The following is a 16,698-nucleotide window of genomic DNA, read 5'->3' on the forward strand; positions in this document are numbered from 1 at the left end:
GCTTTGAAATCCTTCCCTGTGCACACAGGGCCAAGAGGCACAGCTTGAAGCTGGCACTGGCCACAGGGTTGGGTGCTCACGTGCTCGGTTTGAAAGGACTCGAGCATTTTGTGCAAACATATGTTGGAAATGCCACTCGTGACCGCCTCAGGGGCATCGTGTGGGCTCAGCCCTGCTACAGATGGACTCCCAGCTGGCCCTGGGCAGGCACTCAGAAAATCCCAGTGCCCTGAGGAAAGCCTGGGAATCACAGAGGAGCAGCATGGCAGGGCAGAGGGAGAATCCACTCCTCTGCGGGGCAGCACTGACCTTTCTCATCGCAAAAGCGTCTCTTGTCTTCCTCCATCAGGCGTCAGTGCATCAGTCAGAGGTGCTGATCTCCCCTGGGGGCTCACAGAGGCTCTGCTGAAGTGGCTCTTCCCAATGTCCTGGCTCCTGGGAGAGGATTGAGAGGACAGGTTTTGGCTGAGGATGTGGAGGCCGGCTCCTGTTCATACAAAGTGGGTACAAAGACCTCAGTGGAAAGGAGGGAAAAAAAACCTGCCTGAATTTCAATCAGCCTAATTAAAGTGGCTTTTTGCAGGGGCTGGCAGGCCCAAAGTGATTTGTGCAATTAAAGCCTTTTGTGTTTGTCTGGTGGGGTTTTTTTCTTACCTCACTCATTTATGGGACCATCACCTATGTGTAATCTGTGCTTTTAAGGTTAGAAATAAGAGGCTGGACCCTCAGCTGCCCTAAGGAGAGGAGTAAATGGGAAGAGCTCTGCTGATTTACACCTGTGGTGCTCTGGATGTCTGGAAATAGCTTAGCAAGTGTAAAAGGAGAGAAAAAAAAGGGTTTCTCCATCCATCTGGAACACATTGCATCCATCAGGGGAAGGAGAGGCATTTGTGAGAGTGAACGCTTCATTTATCAGTGTATGAGCTATTGAAAAGCCTGGATGTGGCTGGGATAATTATAACCCAGTTTAGTCTTCTTGGAATGGAAAAGTAACGACGATCCTAATTTTACCAAATCCTCTGAAATTTATTGTCTATTTGTTTAACACCCTGGACCCTTTCCTATGGCAGGGGATCCAGTAGATTTATGGAGGTACAGTTTGGAAATCTAAATACTTGGGAGTTCATCTGCGTGGCCTGTGGGTTGCTCTGGTTATTTTCACTGTCACCACTCGAGGCTGTGGGAACTGGGGATGCAGATGGGAGCACAGGGGAGGCACAGGCCAGACATCAGCTGGAGTCACTCAAAACATTCTCCTTCCACTGGGCACTGCAGGTGAGGAGGACCTGGCCAGATTCAGCTGTGGGTAGGAAAGGAGGTTCCCTGTTGGGAAGGGAACAAAGCTCCTTCCTTCCCCTATTCAGGACCTGCCCATTTTTCTTTCCTGAATATTCAGGGGTTTTTTTCCCTGCATGTTTCCCCCATCCCTGGAAGTGTCCAAGGCCAGGCTGAATGGGGTTTGGAGCAAGCTGGTCTAGTGGAAGGTGTTCCTGCTGGTGTATAGGATTGGAACTGGATGGTTTTTAAGGTCCTTTCCAACCCAAACCACTCCATGATTCTCTGTAAGGAGAGGCAAGATGTACTCAGAAATTCCCCCTGCAGGGAAGGTCAGACTATCAAATATCTGGAGATATTTGGAGAGCTGACTGCAGTTACCCTGTGCCAAGCCGTGGGTATCATCTGTCCCTCAGAGCTTATCAAAACTGAAAACCTCTGATAGATCCAGGAATAGCAGCAAAAGAAAGGAAATCTCTTTTTGGGACAAAACAGGCTTTGTTAAAGAACAGAGGTGATCCAGAATCTGTGAAAAGGAAGGGAAAGGAGCAAAGCTCTGGACCTGGAAGCTTCATTTGCTGCCATTATGTAATAGTAGAGGAAAATGCCTGGGCTGGGTTTTAATAATTGTTTCTGGTCTTTTTTGTAGTAAGTTCATAACTTTTAGGCCTGTCTGCATTTGTGGCTTTATGAGCTGTGCTGTCTTTTGGCTGAATCTTTACTCTTTTCTTACCACGAAAGTCAGTGCCTTTCCAGTGCAGCAGGAGCTGAAACATGGAGAGTCTTGATTTCCTGTTCAAATCTAAAGCATTTGGGGTTTTAGAGTTTTTGCAAGCACTCACAAAACCCCAAACAACAAACCCTGAAAGATGAAAATGATTGTCCAAAGAAGACAGAAGGAAAATTTCCTCTGCCTCCTTTTGAGTCAGGGGTTTAGTCCAAGGGGTTTGGTAGCACTTTAGGCCTTCATGCTTCAAGACACAAGCCAAATTCTCCCCAGTAAAATTCAAAAGGCATTTTTCCTTTAGGGGGACAAATGCTGATGTAAAATCTCTCACATTTTCCTAAACCACTGTCAGAAACTGGCCACTGTTGAAAGTGGAATGCACAATTAGCTCAGGCTGCCTGTCTGAAGTGGCTTTTTCCTGCTGCACCTTCCACAGGAGCACACCGAGGGGGCCTTGTCACCAGGGTTGCTGTGCTGTCACTGGGAAGGCCACCAGCTCAGATGGGACAGGTAATCAGAGAGACAGGAAGGGTTGGGATGTGTTTGGGGGTGTATCAGGAGGCTTCAGTGTCCTTATTGCCAAACAGCATCTTCACAGTGCTGTGCTCCCAGCTCCTGTGCTGCCGTCCCTCGGTGCCTGACTCATTTCTGCAGGCATCCAAGTCCTGAAAAGTTTGGGGGAGCTGTTGGATGGTGTAGGACTGATGGTTTATGAGGCAACATCAGTGCTTTGTCACCTGGGAGTCAGAAAACAGTTGGCCTGAGTGAGACAAAGGAAGGAATCTTTGCATGTGCTTGGGAAAATGGTGGGGCAGCAGCAAGAAATGAACCTCCCTTTGTCCAGAGCAGAGCAAGTCCCCTCAGTGCCAGCCCTGCTCCACATTTAACCCTCCTGTAGGGAGATTGCTGATCCTGGGAGCCAACAGCAGCTCCAAGGGTTAGGAAAACAAAGCAACTTCCTGAGGTCTTTTTGTCTCACAGGTTTCCTGCTGCAGCCTTGGCAAAAGTGGTGCCACTGAGGGATGTGGCAGTGGCTGTGGCTTGTGCTGCCAGCTGTGCAGCAGCTGTGGACCAGGGAGTGTTGCCATCTGTACATGGCCAGGCTGGAGAGATGAGCAGGTGTGGTCCCTCCCTGTTTGAAGCCAGTGAGAGCCTTTCCATCACTCCTGACGAGCTGGAAAACATCTTGCACCACTCAAATGTATCACTTTCTTCCAGTTAAATCCTGACTTGGGATTGTTTCCAGCTGAAAAATGCTGTGGCAATATTCATGCTGTGTTTTGGGAGAGGGTTTTCATGCCATGTAAACGTGGGGTGTCTTAGAAGTTGCTCTTGGAAGGTTTTGGGAAGTGCATTATAGGAGATGTAGGATGGTTGGGATGGAGGTAGCTTCCTTACCTTCCATCAGTGCTTTGGACCCTCTGTTCCAGCTGCAGTGAGCATCATTTAGCTCCCAAGTGCTGCTTCTGCCACCCTCCTCCCACACCCTTGTGTGGCCATGCCTGGGAGATTTGTCCCTGCCAAAGCACAGCCTGTCACCAGGAGCAAAGGACAATTAGAAGGGAGCAGTGGAGTTTGCCATATAAACATTTAAACCTTACCCAAGCTGAATAATTACTCAGACAGATACTTCCTGGGTTAAAAGGAGCCACTGGATCTGGTGGGAATGGATAAACAGCTTTGCAGCTCCCAGTTTCTGCAGCTCAGGTCCCTGATGTTTCCCCAGTGACTGTCCCTGCCTGGCTGCAGGTCACTCAGCGAAGGGATTTTGTCAGCAGCCCAAATCCTGGTTGTTGAGAAGTCTTGATGGGATTCTCTGTCCCAGCCCCAGCATGGGCTGTTCCTGCTGTGTTCAGGGAGGGTCTGCAGGGGCACATCACCAGTGCCAGCAGCTCCAGCTGCCTCCTGACACTGCCTGCCTGCTCTTGGACTTCCTGTACCCTTCTCCTGGGAGCAGAAACCATCTCGGTGAGGCTCTGGGCAAACCAGGAAAATCCAAAACTTCCCTCAGTGCCCTCTCTGATGCTGACATTGGGCCCTTCTGCCCTCCTTCCCAGACCACGTCCTGCACAGGGTGATGTTGCTGAGGAGGGATTCCCATTGCTGATGGCTGAGCTGTTCCCACTCAGTCCCTTTTGGATGGCGTGGGGACACTCACAGCCATCACTTCCCAGGAAAAGCCAGGCTCTTCTGAGAACCCCCAGGGACAGGCTGTCACCCTCCTGACTCCACCTGGGGAATGTGGCTGTACTGCCAGCTCGAGGGGAAGGTGCAGGGAGGCGTTTGGGGCTCGAGCAAACCAAGGCATTGCTGGGCTCTGTAGGTGGAGGGAATCTGGGGCTGGAAGCGCTGGCCCTGCTCTCAGCCAAACCCACACACACAGGTTTTATCCAAGAGAGCAGCACTCAAGGAAAAACAGACAGAAAAATCTGCAGTGCTTGTTCCAGCTCACGTGCACCCGTGTTTTCCAAACAGAGAATTCCACAGTCCTGGAGGAGTGGCTGCAGACAAAGCCCATCCCTCAGCCCCCTGCACAAAGCATCACAGGCTCACTCATCCCAGGTGGCCATCCTCGGGAGAGAGGCTGATTGCCAAGTAAATCCAGGAGCTGCTGCCTTTATAGGAAACTCCTAGAGGATTGACAAGGCAGTAAAACAACAGTTTTCTATAGCAATTGCTCTGTGGGGAATTTGGTCAGCCTGCTGCGTTGCAAATGTACAGAACAGCCTGCCTGTAGAAATCCTTGCGAGTGTGATAGGATTTAATCAATCCCATTTGTTTGGATGGAGAGGCAGCCCAGATCTACGTGGCAGATGCCCAGGAAATGCTGGAGGCAGCAAAACCTGTTAAACAGGGCTATGTGTGGCTCTGTGAACAGAATATATCAAATTTGCCTTTTTTTTTTGACTCAGTCAAACCCTCCCCTTATCACACCTCAGGTGTGTCCAGTCTTCACTCATCCTGTCATTTTCATCATTTTTTATCCCTTCTCTAGCTCTTTGCCTCAGACTCCTCTTCTTATTTATTTGTTTCTTTACTTATTAAGTGTGCCTTGATTCCCTCTTATGCTTCACTCTGAGCTGGGAGGCCACAAGAGGCAGCTGGATGTGATGTTCTGCAGCCCTGCTCACTGTGGGACACGGGATGGACGTGCTGGAGGTCCTGCTGGCTTCCCAGGGATGCTGTGCCCTGTGATGTCCCTCCAGGAGAACGTGACATGCTGCAGAATGAGCCCCCCAGCAGCAATGGGCTGGGTCCCCACACAAATCCCAAATACCATCCTAACGATCCGTGTTGTTTTAAAGGCCTTTCATTTCCAGATAAGAGACTTTCTCAGGCTTGTTTTTCATTCCCTTTGGAAACTCTCAGTTCTGCTGCTTGTCCAAGCTGTGCACAAGCAACAAATAGTGATAAAGAACAACCTACTGGCACGGGAACGCAGGGGCCAGCTGGTTGGACCACATTTTTATTGGACTGGAGATACTGGCAGCGTGGAATTAGGAAGATCTGCTGTTAGTTTAGGCTTCTCCTCTATCTGGTTTGGCCAGCTGGCCTTTCAAATAACAGGGAAGTTTCATGTAGTTACAGGAGATGAGAGAAAAGTTAATTCTCGTGGTTTATCCAAGTTTGCAGTTTGCTCAGCGACCACATGTTGTTTGCCTCCACCTTTACTTCTTCCCCATGGCAGCCAATTCTTTCCCTCCCTTTGTTTCCTGGATCTTTTGCACAGCAGAATGAAAGGGGACCTTTCCAAAGGCCCAGCACTATTGTAAAGCCACAGGAGGGCTCGGCACAGGGCTGATCCTCCCTGGAGCTGGCAGGCTTACGGAGGAGCCAGGCCACGTGGCTGTCGCTATGTTGTCAAGCTTGTTTTGGGAGGTAGTGTGGGAGAAATGTCCTTTATCCTGAGATTGCTGGGTCTGCCATCCAAGGGGACACTCGTCAGCAATTTCCTATCTGCAAATCATAATTACTGGGACAGGGAAAAAAACAACCCTGGGCCAGTCTTGATCTTACCTGCTGCGATTCTTAAAGAAAAGGCACAACTTCCCATAAATAATCACCCCAGGAAGTGAAATACGGTGTTTGACATCTTTCTAAAATAGCTAGCATTCAGAAATCACCCAAGTGTTGTCTCTCTTTCTTGCAGAATATCTCCATAAAGCAGAATCTGGTGATTTTGGTACTGTTACAGGGGAACAGTAACAGTTCTCACTGTGTTACCAGCACAAGTGAGATAAGCAGAGATCTGAGCCTTGCTTTTCCTGTCATAAGCTGGTGACAGGAAATTTCTGGTGCGCTGAAAGGCACATGGAGGAGGAGGAAGAGTTAGTTGGTGCTGTGCAGTGACTTGATGAAGGTTGGCCTGCCCTCATGGGAAAATCCCAGGGATTTCTGACATACCACCCAAATCTTTCTTCCCCTGTCATTTACAGGCCCAGCCTTGTGTGATTCCAGGCTGGTACCTGCACTGGGCTGTAGCTGGAAATGGAGAAAGCTCTTCCTCCCTTAAAGAGCTGCTGTGTCCCCTCTCTCCACTCCTAGGAGTGCCATTATCTCCTGCAGTTTGAGCCTTGCAGCATTCCTTGGGCTCTGCCTCCCTGCCAGCTTTTCCTGGGCATCTGTGGGCTCACAGGACCGGCATTCCTGGAGTGGAAATCATCTGAAAACCTCTGCTGCTGGAAATCCCACTGCACCCATGGCTCCTGCAGAGCATCACTTTGACCTGGCAGCCTTCCCAAGCCTGTATCCCACTTGCAGCATGCAGCTCCACACGGGAACAAGCCCTAGTTTGTGGTCTCCAGCACAGCAGCAGGTCCCCGGCCCTGGAGCCACCACTCCAGTAGATGGCATCAAAGACATCTTGTTCCTCTGCTGGATCCAGCTCCAAGGGCTCTTTTCCCACAGCTCCACTCACCACAGTCCCATTTCCCAACAGCTCTGGAGCAGATTTTCCTGTAGAAAAAGCAAGCTCCTTATAAAAGTAACGTGTGCACTGCTTTTCTTTTGCTTCAGTGTTAAGTGACACCAGCGCGGTGCCCAGTTTTCCACCCAGCAGTAGGGACTGGTTGCTTTTTGCTCACCTTTGGCCATTCAGCCATTATCTCACCTGAAAAATGCATTGAAAAATTAATTATAGACTTTCAGGTGCAGGTTTTAATGTCTGAATTTAGTTTACTTTATATTCATATGTGTAATATTTGCATATGCAGTGCCCTGCTTAGTAGGGAGATGAAATCCTCCTTTTTCTTTCTTTATTTATAAACCTTGAAGAGGAAAGTTGCTGGAGGTCATTGATCTACCAGACATGAAGAAATCTCTCTTCCTGACTCCAACCTGTAGGATTTCCCACGACCAGCAGTCTAGCACACTGCCAGACTTCAGCTGACACATCACATTGGAAAATCCAATCACTGCCACATCACATCTTCAAAACTTGATCACTGACTCACCATTATTTCTGATCTCTTTGGGAGTATTCCAAAATCACATTAGCAGAAGGAGGTCAGGAGTAGTGAGTGAGTACAGGAGGAGGGAACATCAGTGTAGTTTCTACTTTTAAACTTAGACCCCTGTGACTTTTAAATGTAATGATTGTAATGTACCCTGCCCTTGGGAAGAGTATTCCAGCTGCCTCCCAGTGCTTGCATTAGCCACTAGACTTAGCAGGATTTTGTGGATCTATTTTCAGTTAAAAGGAAAGAGCTGGAATTTCCTCCTACTGGGTTTGTCTTCTGCTCTATTTGTAGTCAAAAAGAAAAAAAAAATTAGCTTTCCTTCTTTACTAGGCTATAGATACCACATATTCTTTGGGCTGTACTCTTCAGTCTTCACCTGCTCAAGGTGACTTTGGCTTCTTCAGGCTGGGATAGGCAGGATTTGAGCTGTTGGGGGAGGTTTGAGGGAGGCAGGCACATGGCAGTGTCAATGGCTGGGGGTCCTGCTGGAACAGTGTGAAATTGGAGGATGGTTGGTCTGTTCCAGGCAGATTTTTCCTGTGTTCTGTGCTCAGAGCAAGACCATTGCAAAAAATCTTGTGTAATAGAGAGATGTGACACAGAGCTTTGCTGGAGCTCCAGGAGAAATCTGCATAATGCATTTGTTTAATGGATTAGATCTGAAAACAGGATTAAGCCCTGCTGAGGGCTTTGAGGTGGCAAACAGAGAGCTCAGCTGGGCCAGTGGATGCTGCTGTGGTGTGGTCCCATCGCAGTGCTGAAGGTGCTGGTGGCACTGGTGGCTCATTTCGGTGGGTGCTGATGCCTTGGTGACCCCTGAGGCTGCAAGGGGCTGTCAGGGAGCCTGGCTGCCACCAGGGCTAGCTGGGAGCCTCCAGGTGTGTCCCTGGCCTCCAGCTCAGGGGGGAACAGCATCCTCCAGGATGAGCAGTCCCTCGGTGCTGCTCTTAAAACATCCCCACTGCAGAGGGCTGAGGGAGGGAATCGTTGCCGATTTAGCTCGTGGCTTTTAGAGTTTTTGCAAGCATTCACAAAACCCCAAACAACAAACCCTGAAAGATGAAAATGATTGTGGCTTTTAAGGTGCAAACTTAGCCCAGAATGCTGGCAAATTTTCCAATACCAGCATCTAAATCCCTTTCACAGGGTGCAGCTGGACCGTGTTTTCAGGGTGGGATGTACCACTGTGCTGCCCCATGCCAGGGAAAAGATTCCTTCCAGGAAAAATGGTGCCAGTCACTTTGTTACTGGTTATCCTGTTCCCTGGGAATGAGTGAGCAGAGCTTGAGGAACAGGCATTATGGGGGAAGGGGGATTAAAGGAATGAAGGTGAAAGAAAACCAACTGGATGCTTTGCAGGAAGGGATCACAGTGCCTGGAGCCATTCAGGTGTTATCCTGGTTCCAAGAGCTGGAAAGCTGAGAAGAGTGAAAGGGGAGGTAGGAGGGACCCCTCCAGGTGACACTTTATAACTTAGAGATTTATCAAGCACCCGAAGCCTACAAAAATTACAGCATTAATAATTTTGCTGAGAAGGGATAGGTGGGTGTGCTCTCAGAATGCTGCTGTGCAATGGCAAACCCTCTGTCCTAACATATTCCTCTTTATTTGTAGTTTCAGAAAGGTTTACACAATAAAACACCTCACTCAGCAATACCTGGGGACTTCAGGGATCAGCCCACAGCCCTTGGCTCTCACATGCACTCCCAGGAGACAGGGAGAGTTTGGCTTTGCCTGCACTGAGGAACAAAGGAATAAAAATTAATTCTTCCTGGGCTATGCAATTCACTTTTATAGTCCTGCAACAAAATCCTGCATTTGGGTTTTCAGAGAGCTGTGGGCTGATGCGGACAGGGAGAAGGGATCCTCTCCTATTGTGGGGAGCCTTGTCCCAAACACAGGACATTTTCCCATGATGGGAAAAGACAAAAGGAGCCTGTGCTCTACAAAAACCATGTGGGAGTTGTCCAACAGCAGCTCCAATTTGACTTTTCCTTGTCTAGTTTCCACATTGTTCCCAGATACATACATACATACATAAATACATATATATAGGGATGGATGGATGGATGGATGGATGGATGGATGGATGGATGGATGGATGGATGGATGGATGGAGCTTCACAGATTTAGCCATTGGTTTCAGGGAAGTCTGAAAAAATTCATCTACTTGTTTCAACAAAGGCAGCACATCTCCTGGCTGGAATGCTGGGCACTGGAAAGATGCTGCTTTTCAGCCTGATTTGAGCAACCTCCTTTTCATTTCAGGTTTTGTAGAGATTTCCATGGAGGTTTCCTCTGTAGCTGTGCCAGGGAATGCAGCAAGGGGCAGGTGATGACTCAGAGCCAGATGGTTCATGGTGGGCTGTCAGGAGCACAAGGACATGTGAGGACAGAGCACCGGAGCCCAGGCACAGCAGAGGGTCAGAACAACCTGTCAGCACATGTGGGGGAGCTGACCTGGCCCTACAAATCCACTTTCCACCAAAACACCACCATGAAACTGGCCAGATCTGACCATGTCATCCTGGCCTGGGCCAGCCCAGCTGAGCTGTTTGGGGAAGAGTGGGTGGCACTGTGGGGTTTGGGGTTTTGGGACAGCTGCTGTCTTTCCTAAGCAACCTCTTCAAACTGAGTTTAGCTGGTCATGAGTTAAGGACACAAAATATAGAGCTTGAGATGATTCATCATAAGGGAGAAAGGCCTCACCTCCCTCATCACCTGCTGTGAAGGACAGGCACACAATTAAAAGTTTTCTGTAAATGCTAATTAAAATGGACTTAGCTAATGACTGATTGGTCTTTTGATTGCATTAAGATTCTAAGTGTAATGAACTTAACTGAAGTATGGATTACAATCTTGTTCTAATTAAAACAAAAACGTGTAACACATATTAGCACATATCAGAAAGAGTTTTAATGGCTGTTTGGGATCAAACTGTTGAAAATATTAATGTGTTGTCTAAAGCCTGCAGCACTTAATTAGATTCTTCATCTGAGTGGAATTCATGTTACTTCAAAGGATGCATCCAGATATGATTTTCTTGTGCTGTCAGAAATAGAGGGAATATAGATCTGGATTGTTTTTTCCATGCTACTCCTCCTTTGCCCTCCAGTTCTGAATCCTGACTTCCTCTGTCCCCTCCAGCCCTGTGGCCTGTGGAAGAGAAGGGGGAGTTTGTCATTCTGAACCTTGTGCATATCTAATTGCTGAGCAAAAGGTGCCATTTTCTGCCTTGTTTTGGGCACAGAGGGCCAGGAGGTTGTTATCTTGCAATAGATGACAGAGATTAAACAGCACACTTTCTAACAGCAGCCACAGGTAAAAGGTGTTTAGTGTTGGTACAGCAGTAGTGGCCAGGGACAGCTTTGATCAGAAAAGTGAAGCAGAGCTCAAGTTGAAATGTCAGGAAGATCTTGCAGCTCTTGTCTGTGCTACAGCTCTGCCTCTCACCTTTCAGCTCCAGGGGAACTGACCTACTTTAATCCAACTTTTTAATGCCAGATGAAGAAGGGATTTCAAACAAGGTGTTCTCCCTGAAAAGCACTGGACCTAATTTCTTCCACTCTTTTGGCAGCACCCGTTTCTGCACTTCTTTAAGACAAAACACACAGCCCTTTCTTTGTCTCTCCTGGGGCAGGAGAAAGCCATTTGCTGTAGGTGGTGTCTCCACCCAGCTCCTACCAGAAGTGCTATGTTTGCAGAGTCAAAAACTCACTGCTTCTGAGGCCTCTCCAACCAACAAAAAAAGGATTTTTGAATATCTGTGATCCCTTTTCTCCCAGCTGTGACCTTCAGCTGTCTTCAGTGACCCTCCTTGTTTAGAAACAACACCTGGAAGTCCTTGGGAAAGCACAGGGAAAATGCAAACTCACCTCTGAAGGGGAACAGGATCCCAAAACTACAGCAAGACATGGGCAATTAAGGCATTGATAAGCTGGTGCATCATTTCTATGCATTTGGTGTCAGGGCTTGATTTTTGAGGAACAGCCCAGCAGATGTGAATGTTCCAGGTGCCCCCAGTGTGGTCAGGTCAGAAGCTGCTGGAAGGGATCTGCTCTCTAACCTGGCTTCCCCCAAAAGACAGATCTGTGGGGAGAGCTGGGAATGTGCAGCTGCCTTGTGCTCTCCTGGCCATGAGGAGCAGGAGAGAGGCTCTGTGAGAGCAGCAGTTGCTCAAGGGCAGGGCTGGGGAGGAAGATGCGTGAGCTCAGGAAGAGCGTGTGGTTATGAGTCAGGGTGTCACCAAGCAGCTTGTGAGGTGACACTTAGACCAGTCTGAGCTAAAGCTTCCTGTCCTCAGAACTTCTCATCTGGGTCACACTTGGAGCAAACCAAGCTCGGCACAGCCACACAGCAGCACCTCACACCAGCTCAGGATTGAGGTGTGGGACTTCTTGCAACAAGTCTGACAGTGCAAACCCTTCTGGTCTTGGTGTCACAGCACCTCCAATGACACATCAGTAACTGGGGCCAGGCAGCTGCCCCCAGATTGTGACACAGTAGCATATCACTATTTTTATGGCAACTCTGGTCATCTCTCTCTGCCCAAATCACTGCCTGAATGGCAGTGACCCCCCTGACACCACTGTGCAAGTGCTGAGCCCTGCCATGGCAGAGGCATGACATCTGTGAGTTTTGCAGCTCCAGGATAATCTCATTTTAGAGAGCCTTAACTGGCCATGATAACCCAGTCAGTAGCTGGTGTTTACTCAGTTTATCAAGTCCTTGATTCTGCAGGCCTGGGTGTGCCTTGCATTGATAGAGGGAGAAGATTTTACACTAGAATTTGGAGGTTGATTTCAGAATCCTGTTTGCCTGATATCCAAGTCTGTGGTATGAGTTTACAAGCAAGGCAGAGAGGGTCTGAGCCCAGTGAGGGCTGAATTGCAACCATCACCTCTGCAAAGAGAAATACCCAACCCACTGAGCAGAGAGGAGGAGTAGCACTGAGTAAACCTAATTATGTGCCAAAGAGGTTGCCAAGAGCTGGAGGGACAGAAGATGCTGTAAGGTGAGCTCTTTAGCATAAGATAATGTCACTCCTGTGGCAGCACAGAGAGGAGAGAGCCTGCAGCCAGAAGAGGCCATGGCCAAACAACTCAACACCCTGAAATAAAGACAAATTAAGGAGAAGAATGGGACAGGCTACCCAGAGCAGTGCTGGGGTCACCATCCCTGGAGGGATCTAAAAGATGTTCAGGTGGGGCTTGGCAGTGCTGGGGCTGGACTCCTTGAGGTCTTTTTCATCCTAGAAATGCTTCTGTGATTTTAAGGTGATTCAGTCTAATTCGAGACAAAGACAGGACTCTGGGACATTGAGAAGCCTCAAATGTTTGTGAATCTGTATTGGTGTGTATGTGTGTATAAACATGGCCCTGTAACCCTGGGGAGAGCTGGGGAAGTTAGCAGGCACCTGAGAGCAGGAGGACACTGCAGCTGAACAGCCTGAATGTGATTTACTGAGAAAACTCCAGCTCTGTGTTCCTCCAAAAGCCACAGATTTTGCTCCTGAGGTTTCTGTGCCAATAATCTCGTTGGTGACAAGATTTACATGTTGAGATGAGGAGAGGTAAAGCAGGGTTAAAAAAAAAGATACCACAGATGCTACTTCATCAGCCCCAGCTAATTTTCATGCAATTCTGGTTTCAGATAAAGAGCCTTCCCCGGGTTTTTGTAGGAGAACAGCAATACAGGCTATTCAAAGGGTGATAATACATGGCTCTCGTGGCTAAAGCCTCCTGCTTTTTGAACACACATCCTCAAGGAGCACAGCAGGGAGCGGGGATGTGCCTTCAACTACACTGCTGCCAGACTCAATCTCTTCCAATCTCTTGCTCCGCTCCAGCTTCAGGGCAGACAATGGGAGAAAAATTATTTTGAGTGAAGCCCTTGCTCACTAATTGCAGTTTGTGCTGAGAACCAAGCAGGAGCAGGCACATTTATTTGGTGTTACAGCTGTTTCAGGGAGTTATGGTGAACACTGAACCCTGCACAGATTCAGGAAGAGGCAAGATTAATGCTTTGTTAAATCAGAATAAATGCATTCAGTTCCACTGAAAACAGGGGAGCTGAGTAATATCTTCAAGTGTTTAACAGAACTGCAGCCAACCACATATGGCTGTTTTCACAGATCCATAAACTAGATATTATAAAAAAGGAAAAAAAGATAAAACAAAGGAAATCCACTTTAGCTGAGATAAACTGAACCTGGAGACATGTGCAGACCCAAAAGAACAAGAGGCACCTTGCAAGGCTAAATGAGCTCCTCACTCACAAGTGTCAACTGTGATCATCTGCAAAGCAGGAATGCAAGCCAACGTTTCTTTTAGTACAAGGATGAAATGAAATGTTAGTTTTAAAAAGTTTACATGAAGTTAAGTGAGCAGGATAGTCCCAGCCTCTTACAACAAACCTCTCACACTTGACAATGTACGCAAGAAGGGAGGTGTGAGCAGAGCTCTCTCCTCATGTGTCCTGGACTGTGTGTCCCTAACTCATGACCAGCTAAAGTCCTTTTGTAGAGGTTGGTTAGGAAAGACAGCAGCTGGCCCCAAAACCCCAAACCCCACGGTGCCACCCATCCTCTCCCCAGATATCTGGCTCAGCTGGGTGGAGCTGTGCATGGGGGTGGGCTGGAGCAGCTCAGACCTCACCAGTGGAAAGTGGAGCTGTAGGGCCAGTCCAGCTCCCACACATGTTCTGACAGGTTCCTCTGGCCTCCTGCTGTGCCTGGGCTCTTGGGGCATTCTTTGTCCCCATTATCACCCCAGTGCAGGTGGGATTTCCCTGCCCTGTGTGCAGCACCCTGACACAGCTCCAGAGACAGCCGTGGGGAAGCCGGAGCAGTGGGCAGGATGGTTTGGGTTGGAAGGGACCTTGAAGCTCATCCAATTCCACACCTTCCATAGGCCAGGCTGGCTGTGTCAGGGGACACTGGCAGTGCCTGGGCTGTTGGGAGGGCACATGCAGGCAGGCACAGCCAGCGAGGCTGGGGAAGCTGAGGAGGGCAGCACTGGCTGTGGGCCGAGCCGTGGCAGCAAGCTGTGCCTTTCTGCACTGGCAGCCCCGAGATCTCCAAAATTGCTTGTCTGCAGATAGTGATGAATAGTCCCTTTATGCAACAGTAACTGAGTAGTACTGGTGTCGCCTTCCTGAGAAAAATCAGCAACCCTCCTCGAAGGGATGGAATTATGCTCCTTTGGCCATACACAGGCCACATAATTCACTGTAATTTTATTATCTCTGTGCACTCAGAACTACACCACGTGGCTCTTCTGTAAGTGGTGAAGGTAAGAGGCTACACCAGCATGAATTTTCTTTAATAAGATTACACCATGATAATAGGCTCTTAGAATAATTCAGCTTCTAAAGATTTTGTTCTTCCTTGTTCCCACATGATCAGGGGCAATATGCATTAAAGATGCATAGGCTTTCTTAATTGTGAAGTAGTAAGTATATATTTTATCTATCAGCTGTAATATTCAAATGGAATTTTGTTTTTATGGGAAAAACATACTTGGGGTTGCTCTTTTCAAGGTTCTCTGTGTAAGCATGTGTAGGCCTATGATCAAATTTCTGCAATATAGTGGTGGTGTTTTTGTGGGAAAAATCCAAGTGTTGAAACACAATGCACCCAACCAAGCTGTCTGGAAGGGGATCAACCTTGTAATACTTTAATCTGATTTAAAAAAAAAAAACAAAAACAACAAAACATAAAGAAGTAGTAGTAAAAATTATTAATTATTTCTTCATGGAGATGAGTTGCCTAACATCAAGCATTCAGATTAAGAAATGTTGGCTCAACTCCCTGGGGCCTCAGTTTCCCTTTCAGTAAAACAAATGAAAGAGTTGTTGGCACTTTCAGAGCTGCCTCGGTGGGTTATCCCAGCCGGTTTGTGTTGCTCCCTGGGAGCACCGAGAGATTTGGTTCCCTGATGTTTGTAAAACTCTCTTAAGGTCTTTAAAGAAACACTGCAAAGCCTTATTTTAACATTCCCAGAGGCAGCTCTGGGTAACGGCTGTCACCTGGATTATACCCAGTCCTTGGAGAGCATGGCTTTATCCATGATCCTACCTGGCACTGAACACTTCCAGCCCTCCACGAGAGCTGGCTTGACCTTCAGTGCTATCTGAACCTGCTCTGCCATGTGCCAACCTCCCTCCAATCTCTGCTCTTCTGGATGAAATATGGCTCAACGTGGCCCGCTGTGAACAATAGCTCCTCAGTTAAATTCATATCAGCATCGTTCCTGACACAAGTGGGGAGGGTGGAGGCCCAGAGCCACACGTCTATTAATCAGGGCTGGGTGTCACTTTGCGATTCAGAGATGGTTTGTGAGAAGGAAGCCGAGCTCTGCAGTGAAAGAGTTTTGAGGTTTGCTCTGGAAAGACTTGTCACCACTTGTGATGTGTTTCCCCACCCCAAGGCTGGGTCTTTGTGGCTTTAATAGAGTGACCAAGAGGGCAGAAGTCACACCAGCTGGTGAGTCGTGGTGAAATTTGTTCCTTCTTCAAGAACCTCTCTGGATCCACCTGGGGAAGGAGTGAGACAGATATCCCCGCACCTCACAAAGCTTTGGAGTTACATAAAGAATGAGGATTTGCAGCAGATGGGGCTTGCACTGGAGTTGTTTGATATAAGGCTGCTGACCACTTGGGTGTGGTGGTTTTCACCTGGGCACTGGAGTTTTCACCTGGGAATAGTAGCAGGAAACTTAATCCAGGTGGGACTTTGGGTTCAGGGTTGGAGGGAGAGCACCAGCCTTTCAGGCACTGCGTTACTCTGCGGGCTGGAAGAAGGGTAGTGTAACCAAATCATCAGCTCCTGAGCTCTGCCTGCACTGGATCTCTCCCTCCTTTTCCAGCAGAGGGGAAACAGCAGAATTTTTCCAGCTAGATGAGGCAGTAGAGTTGGGAAATGGGAAAGGATCAGGTGAGTTTTTCTCTGCAGTGCCAAAGGCCTTTCCCCGCTGCTGTTAACCAGGAGGATTAAAGAGTGAGTTCTTCAGACACTCCTCAGCTGTCGACCCTGAGCTGAACCCTTGGGTTAGGAGCTGACTTTTCATTTGGGACTGACAGACTTGCAAGCTAAATCAGAGCCCAGATGGCTTAGAAAAGCCCAGAGAGCTCCAACCTGAGATCAGCTCTTGCCACGCACGTTCCCATGCTCTTTCAACAGGCCGGGGCTGCTGTGCCAAGTGTGATTTCAGAGGAAGCTTGGAAAGAAAGTCCAGC

General features: G+C 48.3%; 1 protein-coding gene across 6 annotated transcripts in view; it reads left to right on the forward strand.

The window, feature by feature from the left end:
• Positions 1–16,698, forward strand: part of LHPP (phospholysine phosphohistidine inorganic pyrophosphate phosphatase) — a 70,850-nt gene that overhangs the window by 31,587 nt on the left and 22,565 nt on the right. For 2 of the 6 annotated variants that reach the window (XM_033515561.1, XM_033515560.1), the window contains 2 exons: positions 2,439–2,512; positions 2,984–3,036. The exons of the other annotated variants lie outside the window; for them this stretch is intronic. In XM_033515561.1, the coding sequence (XP_033371452.1) occupies positions 2,439–2,512; positions 2,984–3,021 (112 nt within the window). In that variant the 3' untranslated portion in view covers positions 3,022–3,036. Of the gene's footprint in view, positions 1–2,438; positions 2,513–2,983; positions 3,037–16,698 lie in introns of those variants that run through there. 6 annotated transcript variants of the gene reach the window in all.

This window comes from Parus major, chromosome 6, assembly GCF_001522545.3.
Source record: "Parus major isolate Abel chromosome 6, Parus_major1.1, whole genome shotgun sequence".
Taxonomy (NCBI): Eukaryota; Metazoa; Chordata; class Aves; order Passeriformes; family Paridae; genus Parus; species Parus major.